A 13,951-nucleotide genomic window follows, 5' to 3' on the forward strand; every position below is an offset into this window, starting at 1 on the left:
AGACTACGTTTCCAGGTATGAGCAGCGCAATGTTCTCGATTCAAAACGAGGCATCAAAACTTCTGGCGACGTGTGTTGGCCTTATTAAATTGTAAACAAGGAGGCCTGTCAATACAACTCTTTTAACCTAATAGATATATTGCTTTCGATTTCGAGACAGTTTTGCCGACAGACAGCTGTCTTGTAAATTCCACATGCAGATCATGTTGGAAACTTGCTGCATTGAAACATCTGCTGCACGACCTGTATTTATTCCCTTGTAAATCACATCAGTCATGACGGAGACTAGTGGGCAGGAAGGGCCACATCTTGTCGCAATTCTTGTGAACTCTCGCTCTCGCCCATGGCTAGACCAGCAGTTTGCTACAGCCCGGTGCAGTACTTTCACAAAGTTCACAAATGCTTCCTTGATTCAAAATCTGTCAATCTTTTTCTATAGCATCAATGAGTGTAGTTGTTATCTAGATTTCAGAACCGGTCTGAGAGACGGGGACTGCAGTTCCAGCGCATGGCCTGTGAAAGACCGCTCCAGGTTGTGCAGGACGCACACCGGTGCACAACTCTGGAGAATTAAGCCAACATACCCAAGGTTTGCCGCAGCTCCTCGCACAGACTGATGTGGGGGAACTGGAGCATCTGCTTCCACTTCTTGCTTTTTCCTTTTCTGTTTCCTCCGCCTCCTGTGAACGAACAGGAGAAGAAGACCGTGAGACGAGCTGAAGGGCCGTGTCCAGGGTCGCCGCGGGAAACGCCACCCCACAGTGCACCTCGGCTACTTTTACAAAACCCGCAGTGCTCTTCACACCGTGGCTGTGCCTGCTGTGCAAATAAGATTCATTGGAGGTTTGGGCAAAGCAAAGGCATGAGGCTACCCCCCAATCGTCCTTAGTGGTCCATCTGTCTTCTGCGCACGTGCACAGCTACTTTTAACACTGCATCGTGGGACAGTGCCTCCAGTCGCACTGACACAGTCGAGCAGAGCTGTAGCTGGGGGCTGCACAGGGAGAATGATTTCAATGCCACCATGTCAATGTCGGTGTCAGACTCCCACTAGCTGAACACCAGACACACAGCTGTTACAGGCTTGCCCAGCTGGGAAGCCACTTGAACATCTGCCTGTACAGCAGAACTGGCAAAGGTCGAGTTCGGGAAGAATCAGGACGCGAGCCGGAGAACACTGTGCAGCATTTCCAGGTCTAAGGGGAAAGCACTATCAATGCAATCACCAAACAACAACACCTGCTTCGTGGAGAACCTCTGTCTGGTACCCGCAATGGTCTTCGGACCTACAGAAAGTTGTCTAGGACGCTGCTCAAAAGAAAAAGGCTCAAAAGAAAGGAAGAGTGATCTTTTTTAATAAAAAGAGCTCATTAAAACACGCCGCCACATTTCAATGAAGAACTGACGAGGACTAGCCTCTTGAGGACCTGCAAAAATGAGTAAGAGAAATTCAAGTGTGGTGCTGGAGCCCTCGGAGTGAGCGCTTCCCCACGACTCTCGGCTGAATACTGAAGAGCCTCCATTCAGCCGGTCAATAATGGTCCTCTGTACTTCGGAGATCACTGCCAATGTCAGGAACAGTGGGCTGGGGGAGGGCCTACCAGGAATGCAATGAGATGATGTGGAAAGAAAAATAATAACAAGAAGAAAAGGGATGCTCCATCACTGAAACCAGCCACTAGGAAAATATGCAACACAGGGCACCACAGAACATTTGCAAGTCAAATAAGGGTTAGTGACAGCAGTCCGTCCGATGACCATGCTTGTGTACCCGCTTTTCTCAAGAAGGAAAATGAGCGATAAATGCAAATCACTCCACGTGCAGCCAAACACATGCAACGTTAACTCTGAATACTCCGATTTAACCCACTGGACCGTGTGCAGCAAACTGGAATCAGCTGCTGAACAGGCGTAAAGGCAAATCTGACAAGTTTCACATTTTAATTCTCATAACCAGCATAAGAGTTACACATAGAGCTAACAAATATCTAACTTATATGAAAGGGGAGGCAGTGGAAAGACTGGCAAAAAGACAGTAACAATTAAGCACCATTTTTAAAAAAGAAAAAAAACAAACAATGAGCAATCTTTTGATTCAGCTCTGATCTTGCAAGCTCAATATTTGCTGCTGGTTTCCCAGAAGTGTATCTTCTTAAACAGATGTGTACTTGAGAAAAGCCCTTTGACTCAATCGCTACAATTGACACCAATGATCGCAGGGATCAGCCTGCTTTGCACTAGGCCGGTTATTTGTTTTCCTATATTTAGTCCAGTTCTACAGCTTGTCCTTAATTGTCTATATGTACTCTTAAAAATGAAATGTTGAAATGTGTTGAAGGTTGAGGGAAAACAGCCATGAGTTAAAAAAACACACAGATTTGTGCACGGAGCACAGACGACAAGGAGGTGTGTGAAAGTAGTTTCTTTCCATTTCCCATAAAAAGCCCAGGTTTTACACACAGGCAAAGAAGCCATGCTACTACCTGTAAACAAGTGCACAAGTGGAAAAAAACGGAGCAGACAGCTGGGCTCTGTCTGCCCGGGCATCTCGCAGACGGGCTCTGGAAAGCCCGTTTCCCCCACAAGGTGGAAACTCACCACTTGGCCCCTCTTCCCTGCTCCTCAGCCCAGCTCACCCACCCTCCCCTCAGCCCGCTCCACCGCAGACTTCCGCCGTCAGCTTCACGGCTGTGCCATCACAATGGCAGAGTCGAGACGCGTAGAAGCAGCCCGGTAACAGAGCAAACAGGAAACTCTGTGCAAGACGTGAACTGCAACACATCACAGCAACTGAGCTGGGGGCAGGAGACTGCAGTCTGCCTCGACGCAACGCCCAGGCCCTTCACAAACACCCAGGCAACTGCCTGCCTGATTCATTATGGAAATCGCAACTTACAGCCAGTGGCCAAAATAACCAGAACCCCCCTCGTCAATAATCTCTCTCGCTCGGTGGTAAACAGTGCACGGCTTTTTCTGCAGAGGAAGAGACAGACTTCCATCGCGTTTCAGGGCCAGAGCAATCCCTCCAGATCTCAACCCAACTGGAAACTGAACAAACCAGCACAACACAGATGCCGGGCCATACTGGGATGGGACTGGACTCCAATGAGCCTTTTTCAAAACATTGCGGACTGCAGACCACATCCTGTTCAAACGATCAGCCCAACAGAGTATCTGATGGGGGCGTTGCTGATATTTTGGCCTGTAACAGCAGTTTGGAGTTCCCTGTATTTCCAAAGAAGCCACAGTTAGTGTGTTAGGGTTGAGGAGGTACATGCCGACAGCTGACTGACGGGGATTCTTCAAAAACAGATGGATTGGACTGTCTTTTCTTCTTTGTAATGTTTAGGAATAAATTATTTTTACATCTTAGGACTCTGAACTGTACAAGGTGTGATCAATGTGCACATGACCAAACCAAAGCAGCAGGACAGACAGAGTGGGGAAGAGAAAGTCAAAAAGTGACATCCGAGACAAGGTTCAGCAGAAAAACATTTTGTGCTGTGCATGCAAAAGATAACAGAAATGTCACAATTCGATTGAGTTCATCACTTGCAGGCGTGCAGAGATCCCTGAACTGATAAAAGCGATTGCAATCATACAAAAGGGAGTCAGCGACCATAAAAGGTTCTTGAGGCTGTGAAGAGACAGACGAGCTAGAAGGGTTCTGCCCTTGAACAGCACAAGGGAATAAGCCAAGGAACATCCACAAAGCTTGGAATTCTGCAGAAATCGATGGGGGATAATCTACTGCTAGTTGAGAATTAATTCCAGAAACTGGTGCTTGCTTCACTTTTGCAGTCCACCTTTTAAAATAACAAGATTGACTTTCTTGAAGCCATAAGTATTCACGAGGGATGCCACCAATATCACAGAGTGGAAGTCTTGAAAGCAAACACTGACATATGAGAGCTTATCTCTTCATCAGAACTGCGCTGAAATCATTTGCTTCTAAGGAGATTGAGCTTGGATGATGCTGTACCATTCAGCTGACAAAACAATGAACAAACAGATAAAATAACTAAACATTTAATAGCATACATATGTCTTCAGGGGGTGGAGATTGCAAAAAAAGATTACCAGCTGAATTTAGCTCCTTTGGAGTAACTTCAAGGACCTTTTCTCAGAATACTTGATATTTGCTGGAAGTACTGTAGTTGCATAAGGGGCTGTTAGAGGTAGGATCTAGATGAAGTCTTTTTCAATCGTATGTAATGGATTGTTCAGCCAAGAGGTGATGTCAGGGCGAAGGTGAATATCAAGGTAAAAGCAACAAGTCAACCTCAGGCTCCAGGGACGTCTGCAAGGTTACAGGTGCTCAGGTGTTCTTTATTGTGGAAAAAGGAAAGATAAAAACAGAGACCTAGGAATGCTCGACCTAGTCTACTGGGACCTGATTCTTTGGAGGTGTTTAAAGTGTACACTTTTTTATTCTGAAAAAAACATTCTTGCCAAGACCTTGACTTTTCAGTCATATCTGCAAAGGTGACGGCGATTAAAAAAACAGACTATGGCCTTATATCCTTTCATGTCAAACACTTCCTGTGAGAAAATTACCCGGGTCAATCTTGATTTAGGGAGAACAGGCTACACACACGCCTCTGAATCGAGCATGAACTGCAGCCTTGGTGTAATTTTCCATGACCACATGTCCCACATCCTCAATTTCAACAAACGCAGTTGTAATGCGCTATTGTGTGTGTGAAGGGCAGAGATGAGCCCGTTGCAAAACGTGAGAGGAACATAGAGCAATTTCCCCCGTCACCTTCTCCTCCTCCGGTTGCGAGAGAAAGGGGCTGTGATCGGTGGAAACGCGCAGCCTGTGTATCACTGACGGCGCTGCTGCTCATACGGCAGCCTCTCTCAGGCCAGCCCACTGCCCTGTCTGTAGCTCCGCGAGTCAGGGTGACACGGGAGGGAGAGTCGCCTCCTGGCATCGAGCAAACCCCCGTCAGGCGACAAGCCGGCCGTCGCCAGTAAACGGGACCCGAGTCCAGCTGTCTCTGCAAGGCAGAAGTGTGGCCAGATCTCGCCTGCACACCCGTGCGTCAGGCGAGCGCCACACAGGAAGAAGCGCTCAGACGCGAAACCGAGAGCACTGACGGTCGGTTCTGTGATTTATTATTTTTAAGTCAGGAAGCGGTGTCGACGTCCTCGTTCACGGCAGAAAGCAAGCAGGGATGAGAAAGCTCGCTGGCCGCCCCGGCGACCCGAGAGTTCAGCCCTCTGCGCTCTCCTTCCCCTCCCTCCCAGTCAAGCTGCGAGGACATGCACGTCAAGCGTGGCAGAAGGAGCCCTGAAAATCAAAGAACCGTCCCACACAGAACTGAGGAGCAGAGAGACTCCTCGGTTCACGCTTGCCAGGCTGCCTACACGGCATCAGGCGCGGGGAGGTCGCACGCCTGAGCGTTAAGTACCTTGCCGGACACCGCAGGTCAACATCTGCCCATGCACACACACGCTAGGAGGTGCGCTGAAGGGAGAAGGCAAAATACCTCCAGATGATGCATCCTGGCTCCGATCCTATCGCGCACGGCAGCCTGTGCTCGAAGTTACAACAACATGAACTACACCCGGAGCCGGGAGACACAACCGGCAAATGATGCTGGATGGACGCGCTTAGCGCTTGGAAAAAGATGTGTAAACGGCACACACAAAAAAAAAGAAGGCACTAGCAGTCCGCTCGCAGCAGCGCCCTGATCTCCGTGTGGCCTACGCTTCCTCGGGGAATCCCCGGGCTTTCCTAGCACATCAAGGCGGGGATGCGAGAGCTGTCAACCTACAAGATACCCCCCCTCCCGCGGCTCACCTTCCCTCGCTTTCAGCAGAACGGTGTTGGCCACGATATTCTCGAGCTCCATGATCCTCCTGGGCTTGCGGGTACCACAGGCCCAGCCTCGTCGCCGGGTTGGCAAGTGAGTGTGTCCGCCCCCACCCCCGTCCGACTGTCCGCTCACTCCGCGCCAGCTCTCCGCCCCGGAGCTCCGAGCCGGCTGCCCGGTGTTTACCGGCCGGCCCCGCCCACGCCGACGCCATTGGCGCTCCCGGCGACCCCTCGCGCACGGCCGCGGCGCCCATTGGTCAGCCCCCTCCCGCGACCGCGCCCCTCCCTGCCCTTATATGGACTGAAGAGGCAGCTGCATCCTGATGTACATGTGTGATGCATGTCGAATCTGCTGCACAACTTCCTGCCTAAAAGCACTCAGTGTAGTAAGCGGCCCTCTTTTTTTTTTTTTAAACGTAACGTGCAATTTCTTTGCAGATGTGTTGAAAAGGACCCCTCCCTCGGCCTGTCTCCTTGAAGTCCCCGCCGCAGCCGGGAAGGTGAATTGACTGAGGTCCCACGTTTTGCTTCACGAGAGGACGGAGAGTCCGGTCCAGGACGGGTCCTGCTTCAGGCGCCGTCCCCCAAGTGCTGCGGACCTGCAGGCGCTGCGATGCTCTCAAAGCTCACAGCGGGTGACAAACCAGGGTGAAGTTCTTCGTTGTTAGACGACGCTGGCTTCCAGTAAAGCGTCAGATTGCTTTTCTGCGTCGAAGGAATACACAGTCACTTATTTAAAAAAATACAGTGCAACCGAAACTGAAATAAACCACTTTTTTCCCCCTGTGTCACTGTCCCTCTAACCAGGTAACTGTAACTCAAACTGTCACTAGCACATTCCACGCAGAAATAACCGTACTCGCCAAATGGAGGTCTCCAAACCAAACAAGGAAAAACATCATCAAAGTCCTTCACTAGCTTCCACCTCAAAACAGGAGACAATTAAAATGCTGATTACCCCTGAATCAAACTTCAGCTTTCTTAGCTGATCAATAAATCACGCGACCCGTCTTGTGAATGTGCTCTGTGTAGCAGAAAGCCGGGACAAAATGTGATTGCTTCCAGCGTTACTCTTTTTTTTTAAAGGCTGTTTTGGAGCTGTTTCCAATCTGGATTAATTTTGTACCTATTTATCATCATGGTTTCTTGTAATAATGCATGGCGTTTAATCCCAAAAGATTACAAAACTCCTCCTTGCGTAAATTGTATTATCAGAGACACCATCTGGGTGCAGCTGCCCTGTTAACGCTGCTGCTCAGGTGGAAAAGTGAGAAAGTGCTTCACCAGTTAAAACCAGTGAACCGGATTCCTCAATACCGGAAAGGAATTCAGGTGCTGGCGTGCTCACCAGGCCAGGACTTGCATCGCTTCTGAGATCCGATCCGTTTAAACTTGAAGCTTGTAATGCTTTTCGTTTGAGTTTGGCTACTATGGCAATAAATAAACTGTGATTGCTTTTTATCTTACAGACCACACTAATGTGTGCCTTTTAGTTTCTGCAAAACCCACTAGATTATACAGATTCCGTGCTTTAACTAAAACCTACACTTTTTTTAAGCATTAATAATAGTTTGTGCCTAATACTAATAATTACCGTCACTGGTTGTTGTCGCTTTGCATATCCTGCCATCTAGCGGCCATAAGTAGCATAGACGCTAGGCACAGATTCCGGGGGACGGTTCACTTAAAACGCAAAGCAGGGATTTGAATGTCAATATCTATCAGTAGTTTTGGATAGGCTGAGTACGTGCAATGGGAATGAGCACAGGGCTGTGATTTAGATGGAAATTACAGTTTCATTAGCGTGACTCTGACTGTTAATACGGCCAGTATCGTGATGTACTGCTCTTTCCCTCTATCTCTATTTCTGGTCCTCTTCACACCTGACTGTGGTTAATTAGCGAGACCCTGTGCAACCGTGTGATTCAGTCAGTCGAGACTGAAAGAAGAGACGGAAGAGATTTTCTGTACGTCCTATGCAGTCCCGAGAGCGAGAATATTTTAGTTTCTTTCCCTGGGACAGCCTTCACCGATCTGAGATCAAGAGCGAGATATCTAGTTCTTGGGAGGCGTGTGTTTTGTTATCGAGGTAAACCTGCATTCACGTTTAGATTATTTTGTTATCGCTCTGCAAAGTGTTTATTGTGTAATATAATTCTGTATTTCCTTTAGATTTGGACTGTTTTTCAGTTCGTTTGTATCTTGGCACATCAGTGTGTGTTTATTATCGGAAATATTTATTTTGTGTTACCAGTCGCGGCGACAATGAAATGCGTATTTTTACACATTTCTACACATTACATTTATTTTCTCTTTCCGAAACTTCCTATAAGCATTGTAACAGTTGAAAACAAACCTTGTGGTTTGAGACAAACACCATTGTCATTGATCATTCACTTTTTATTTATAATCTAAGTTGTCGTTATCAATTTTCTGAATTTTTATGATTTAAAAAGTCAAATTATTTAAAAAAAACTGTGGTCATCCCATTTGAAATCCTGCAATTAATCTCATGTTTCCATGTTTAACTTGAAATTATGCCATCTAGATAAGTATGTTGCTCTGCAGATCTCCAAAAGTGATGTCTTCTAATGTGAACCTTGTGATTTGTTAAATGCCGCTCTGTTGTAATCCCAGTTAGTGTTTGGGCTAGCATTCCCACACTACCTAGAAGTGCTTTACACTCAGTGCTGGATAATCAGTCCCAGCGAAACTTTAGGATGAGTGATAATTTGCTCCTATCTGCAACTTTTTTTGGAGACTGTTGCCTGCCTTTGTTGTCTTAAAAAAGAAGAAATAAACCAGCAGTTGATGAATGACTTGTTCTGGCAACCATGTACCCGTGTTTCTTTCCCTCCTCTGAAGTGTATTTCTGATAATACCATTACATGTCACTGCAACCTGAATATCTGCAAATGTGTCTCACAGTATCAATGCAGGCTGTGGTCCCATTGAACAAAACAGACATAGAGGGAAAAATTCTGCCTTTTGGACACTCAGGTATGGGGACAGAATGTGAAGGAGACAGTGAGTTCCTCTTCTATTCCTGCCTTTCCTTCCACTGGAGAAACAGAGGCTTTGGGGCTGGCCTGCCTTCCTTTGCTGTTGTAGCAGCCAGGAGGTTTCTGTGTATATGTGTGCTCCCAGCAGCAAGGTTGTGAAGCATTTGAGCCAAGCAGCTCATCAGATTTTTCCCACAGATGCAGTACAAGATACAGATTCTGTATGTGCTGATGTCAGATGCTGTGTTGCCCAGGTCCTTGCCCAAGTTGGGTTGAGCTTCAGTGAGGGCAAAAGTGAATCTCCTCCCCCTGTAAAGAGTGCCAGTGATAGCAGTAACCTGTCACTTTCGGCTCCACTTCACAGTCCTCTTCTTCCTTTTCTTTCCTGCTAAATAAAAAGAATGGCGAGTTATTTCCTTTTCCCATGCTTTCGAATTCACTGTTTCGCCACCAGCTCACACTAGCAGTGCAGAACGTGCGCCTAAGTCAGTAGTTACACGGACATTTTAAAGCAGCATTGTATAGGAGTGTGGGAGAATAAGGGAGAGAGCAGGGATATTCTACAGGAGTGTGGGAGAATTGTATTCATTTCAGAGTCAGTGGCCATGGGATTACAGGAGCTTATCCTGACCTACATGATCTTTACAAAGCACCTTCCCACCTTTTGTGTTTATAAACTAGATGTCTGATGAATGAACAGCACATTCAAGATGGCAGCCTGAATTCGTGCAGTAGTGCGTCTTCAGGACTGCTGACTGCCACCACCCAGTGCTGCTGGAGAAACGCCTGCCTCCTAAACCCAATGTGGCAAAAGTGCCTGTTGACTATATTTCTCCAGCAACTGCGAATGATAATGACAGGCAGCGAACAGAGGTGGCAACAGATGGTGGCTGTAATGGCACATTCCTGAGAATGCAGCCACTCTAGGCTGTTAACATCAGGTTAATGGTCTGTCAAAAAAGAAAACAGTGTGTGGCAAAGGTGCACTGTTGGATTCTGGGGTTGTTCCAGAGCTCTGACAAGGGAAAATCGGCATTTCCACCAGACTTCAAGACAAAGCAGGAAGAACGATGAAGTGCTGGTTATTTTGCAGTTTTGTCAGGTTCCCCTTTCAGGGGAGTACAGTAGCAATGCCTTTCAGGAGCAGCTGAGGTCTGAAGCGATAAATTATCTCCTCACGGTTGTCGTAAATATCTGGGTCTGTTGAAATAGCTCATTTCAAGTGGATGTTCAATCTTTAGGTACGATCATAAATGTATCAAAGGGAAGTTAAATTAACGACCCGGTGGGCAGTTATGGGACTTCATACAGAAGATTCTGCCTTCAGTCACAGTAAATTCTCCCATTTGAATGGGGATGGAATGAATTTACAAGACAGTCAATCATTTTTCAAGGGCAATAAAGTGTCTCTGCAGCATTTACATTTTTACGCAGTGGTAGGAATTTGTTTAGCCAGAAGTACAATGTGTACAAAACCTGAAAAAAATCACATTGCAGGATTACAAGAAGAGTTTTCAGCTCATCCATCCCCAGGGAACGTGCACTGTTGCCCAGACACGTCTCACGCCAGCCCAACAGTACGTCCATCAAATCCAAGATCGTGGCGGACTTTGAATTTAGGGTTCCACCCGTTTTTCCTCTGTTCTGAGTAAAAAAATATAGAAACACTGACTCAGAGGATCATCCTCTCCAGATAGATATCCCCAGAGGCATGATATACTGTAACCCAGAGCGCCCATGCAGTACCCTGCGCTGGCCACATGCAGCTCTCTTACTGACCCTCTAAATGCGCCCAGGTCTGATGCTCTGCACATGTCAGAACAAAACAGCCCAATAAAGACTATCGATAAGAGGAGAGAACAATCCCCTAGCTTGCACAGCGGATGGCAGGTGAAATTTGTATTGTACAGAGGGGACGTCACTTCTCTAACTCACCCAGTGCACTGAGCCTTGTCACTTTAGCCACAGTGATCCCGGACTTCCACCAGGTCATGTCTTAAAGGACCCAGAGAGCTTCCAAATACAGTATATGGCTCAAAATAATAAAAAAAATTATGATAATAATTTAGACTGTTACTCATAAAGTGCCTTTCCAAACCCAAGGACTCTGTAAATAGTGATAAAGAAAAAGACAAAACAGGACTTTGTTCCTGATTCCACTTGACTCTTCCTGGCTTCTGTCCTGAATGCTTCTAAACGTAATTTTCTTTATCTTTGCTGACCTTCAAAATATCTCCTGGACGTGGCTTACATCCTTCAGGACTTTTTGTACCTGAATGCAGTTTTCGTGTTCCAGGCTAAAGTTATTAGCTGAAGCATGACTTTCTCTTCAGACTGGGGGTATGGTCCCATCACCCTGTTTCGTATCTTCTTTAGAGCAGTGCTATCTGTCTCCTGGCTTGGAGATGAAATGGAGCACAGTGTTCCAGATAAACGCCAACATGCATAGAATAAGTTTACCATGATTTGCTTAGATTCTACACCAGCAAATGAGAGATCAGCATGGAAAACTTTACTTTTTCTGTACAGTGCTTCTGTGCAAATAAATAATTCCTTTAAAAATATTCAATTGTTTCAAAACAAACAGGGCCACCTGAGAGAAATAAAGGCAGGGTGCAGACTATTGTGATCATGCAGTGTTTCTGTCTTAGTAAGAAAGATTACGAGGGTGATATAGTGTTTGCACTATTATAAATAGTGTTTGCACAACTTCTATTCGTACTTGCCCCTTTGATTTTATTTCCATAGGATCTCCTGCATATTTACTAAAACACCTGCAGGAACAGCTGTTCCTGCGTACGACTGCTGATGATAGCACATGTGTGAAAATGAAAAAAAGTGAAACGATTTCAAACGAGATCTATATCGGTCATGCTCACGCTGTACAATCCCTCTGACGGGCCCTGAAAGGCACGCCAGTGACGCTCCCTCGAAGCTGAGCCGTGTAGGGGCAGACGGAGAAGGGGTGACAGGGGAAGAGAGAGAGGGGGCCGGGAGAGAGAGAGCGAAGATGCTCGGGGAAGGAGCACTCCGCAGGCTCTCTAACGCAGTCGCCACGCGTTCACTGCCTCACTCTCTCCCTGAAGCAGAGGAATAAAACCTTCTTCTCCTGCACTGGCCTCCCTGAACACCAGCCATGGCACCACCTCTGGTCTACCTGCAAGTGATGTTAACACTGGCAGCAGCTCCAGGCAAGTTCCGGCATCCTTCTCACCTCTTTCTGTTTCTAGTCCGGTCTTTCAAAGAGCAACTGCAGGAAATAACCTTGCTTATACTGTATAGACAGTACTGGCAGGAAGCCCTTAACTAATAAAAGGCAAACCTGCGCTCTCAGGTGTGCAGTAAGTCTGAAAAGTGTCTCTGGGTTAACGCATGTCTCGTTATTTCTTGTCTTGAAGAGAACAGAGAGCATGATGTCAAATCTACCCTCACACAATCGGTTTCCTTTTGTCAGTATAGAGGGGCAGATGGTGCTGATGCCTTTTGTCTTAAACGTGGCTCTTGAGGATAACAAATCAAAGGATTAAGCAGAGCAGAATGATTTTACTGGATAGCAGCAACCAGGATTGTTGCTGGCTTCTGCAGTCCGGGCTCAGTCTGTCTGGGGGTTTCGGCTGGACGGGCTGTGTTAACAGATGGCGTGTGTGTTTGTGTGTGCATGTGTATGAAAATAAGAAACTGCCCGGCTCGCGGAGCCAGCCTGCTCTCGAGGCTTCCAGCTCGTACTGTTTGCAGACAAGAACGTTTCTCAGCATGTTCCGCTGCCCTCCTTTCAGCTCCCCCTGGTGAGACTGGGAGATGCCCGTGCTGCCCCCTTGTCTGTAGGGTCCCGTGTTCCACAGCACTGACACGCCTGTGATTGCTTCGGTCACGGGGCACAGACAGCACACGCCAAAGCTGGGCTTCATTTCTTCATTTCTAGGAGCACTGTGGTATTGATGACACACATACCGTTTATATCTCCCTTTTAGACAGGAGCAGGAATTTCAGCTAAAAGTGAACTTAAAACCGCCTGCCATGAGAGAGAGAGATACTGTACGTGCGCTTGGCCTCAGGTCAAGCAATGCAAATTAAATCACCCGGACTCTGTTCCAGACCTGTGAGATTTATTCCTGTCACTCTTGTGTGGCTCCTTCTGAAGCAGTTAAGAAAGCTTGCGGCTTGCATGCTGTCCTGTGTCTGGGGTTGGCTTCTTTCTTCTACACAGCGCTTGCAGATACAGTAGTTAGCTTATAAAAGCTGTGGGCAGTGCTGCAATTTAAAAAGCATTCCTCTGGTGGCACTGTCCGCTGTCCCAGAAAGATCTTCAGACTGCTATCGTGTGCTGACTGGGACCCACCCCTCTCTTCTCTGTAACAGCCAGGCTGGATTTGTGTCATACACTGTATAAATGAACACTAAAGGGATGGGCATTTAATACTGAGAACAGGAAGCACTTCTTTACACAAAGGGTTGTGGGAGTCTTGAACAAGCTCTAGATCCATGTTGAAGCTGATAACACCTGTTGCTTTCAAAACAAGTGCCTGACGAGATCCTCTTGTTTGCCAATTTTATTGTGATCTTAGATTCGGATGCAACATGTAAACATGTTTGAAATCCCGAACACTGTATAATAATAATAACAACATCACTTTATTAACCCTTTACAATTTCTTGCATTAGGAATTTGTCTTTTCACATACCCCAGCTTGCTCTCCATGAGCCACACAGACAGGGAGAGAAGCTGGGGGTCAGAGTGCAGGGTCAGACATTTATACAGCACCCCTGGAGCAGTTGGGGTTAAGGGCCTTGCTCAGGGGCCCAACATAGTAGGATTCCTCTACAAACCACAGGATTCGAACCAGTAACCTGCCAGCCACAGGCACAGATCCTGAGCCACAGAGCCACCACTGCGCCCATAGGAAAAGAAAATCGGGAAAAAAAGGTTCTTTAAAATTTGTACAATGATTGCATTTTGTAAGTTGTAAAAGTTACTTTACTGTTAGAAGAAGAAGAAGCTTTTCTTCTAAGATCTAAGATAGCATATTATGGTCTATAAATTACAAGCTGCAGTCGAATCCAGTTCCTCTGGGTGTGTACCATACTCCACACTCCACTCAAAGCGCTTTACAGGTAATGGGGATCC

The 13,951-nt window shown here is 46.8% G+C and overlaps 1 protein-coding gene across 1 annotated transcript in view; it reads right to left on the reverse strand.

The window, feature by feature from the left end:
* grk6 (G protein-coupled receptor kinase 6) overlaps nucleotides 1-6,021 on the reverse strand; it is a 39,291-nt gene extending 33,270 nt beyond the window's left edge. The window contains exons 1-2 of the mRNA XM_006631941.3: nucleotides 5,810-6,021; nucleotides 585-680 (exon numbers count right to left, since the gene is read on the reverse strand). Of these exons, the coding sequence (XP_006632004.1) occupies nucleotides 585-680; nucleotides 5,810-5,861 (148 nt within the window). The 5' untranslated portion in view covers nucleotides 5,862-6,021. The remainder of the gene's footprint in view (nucleotides 1-584; nucleotides 681-5,809) is intronic.
* Nucleotides 6,022-13,951: the final 7,930 nt, after the last annotated feature.

The sequence above is a fragment of the Lepisosteus oculatus genome, chromosome 11 (genome assembly GCF_040954835.1).
Source record: "Lepisosteus oculatus isolate fLepOcu1 chromosome 11, fLepOcu1.hap2, whole genome shotgun sequence".
Classification (NCBI taxonomy): Eukaryota; Metazoa; Chordata; class Actinopteri; order Semionotiformes; family Lepisosteidae; genus Lepisosteus; species Lepisosteus oculatus.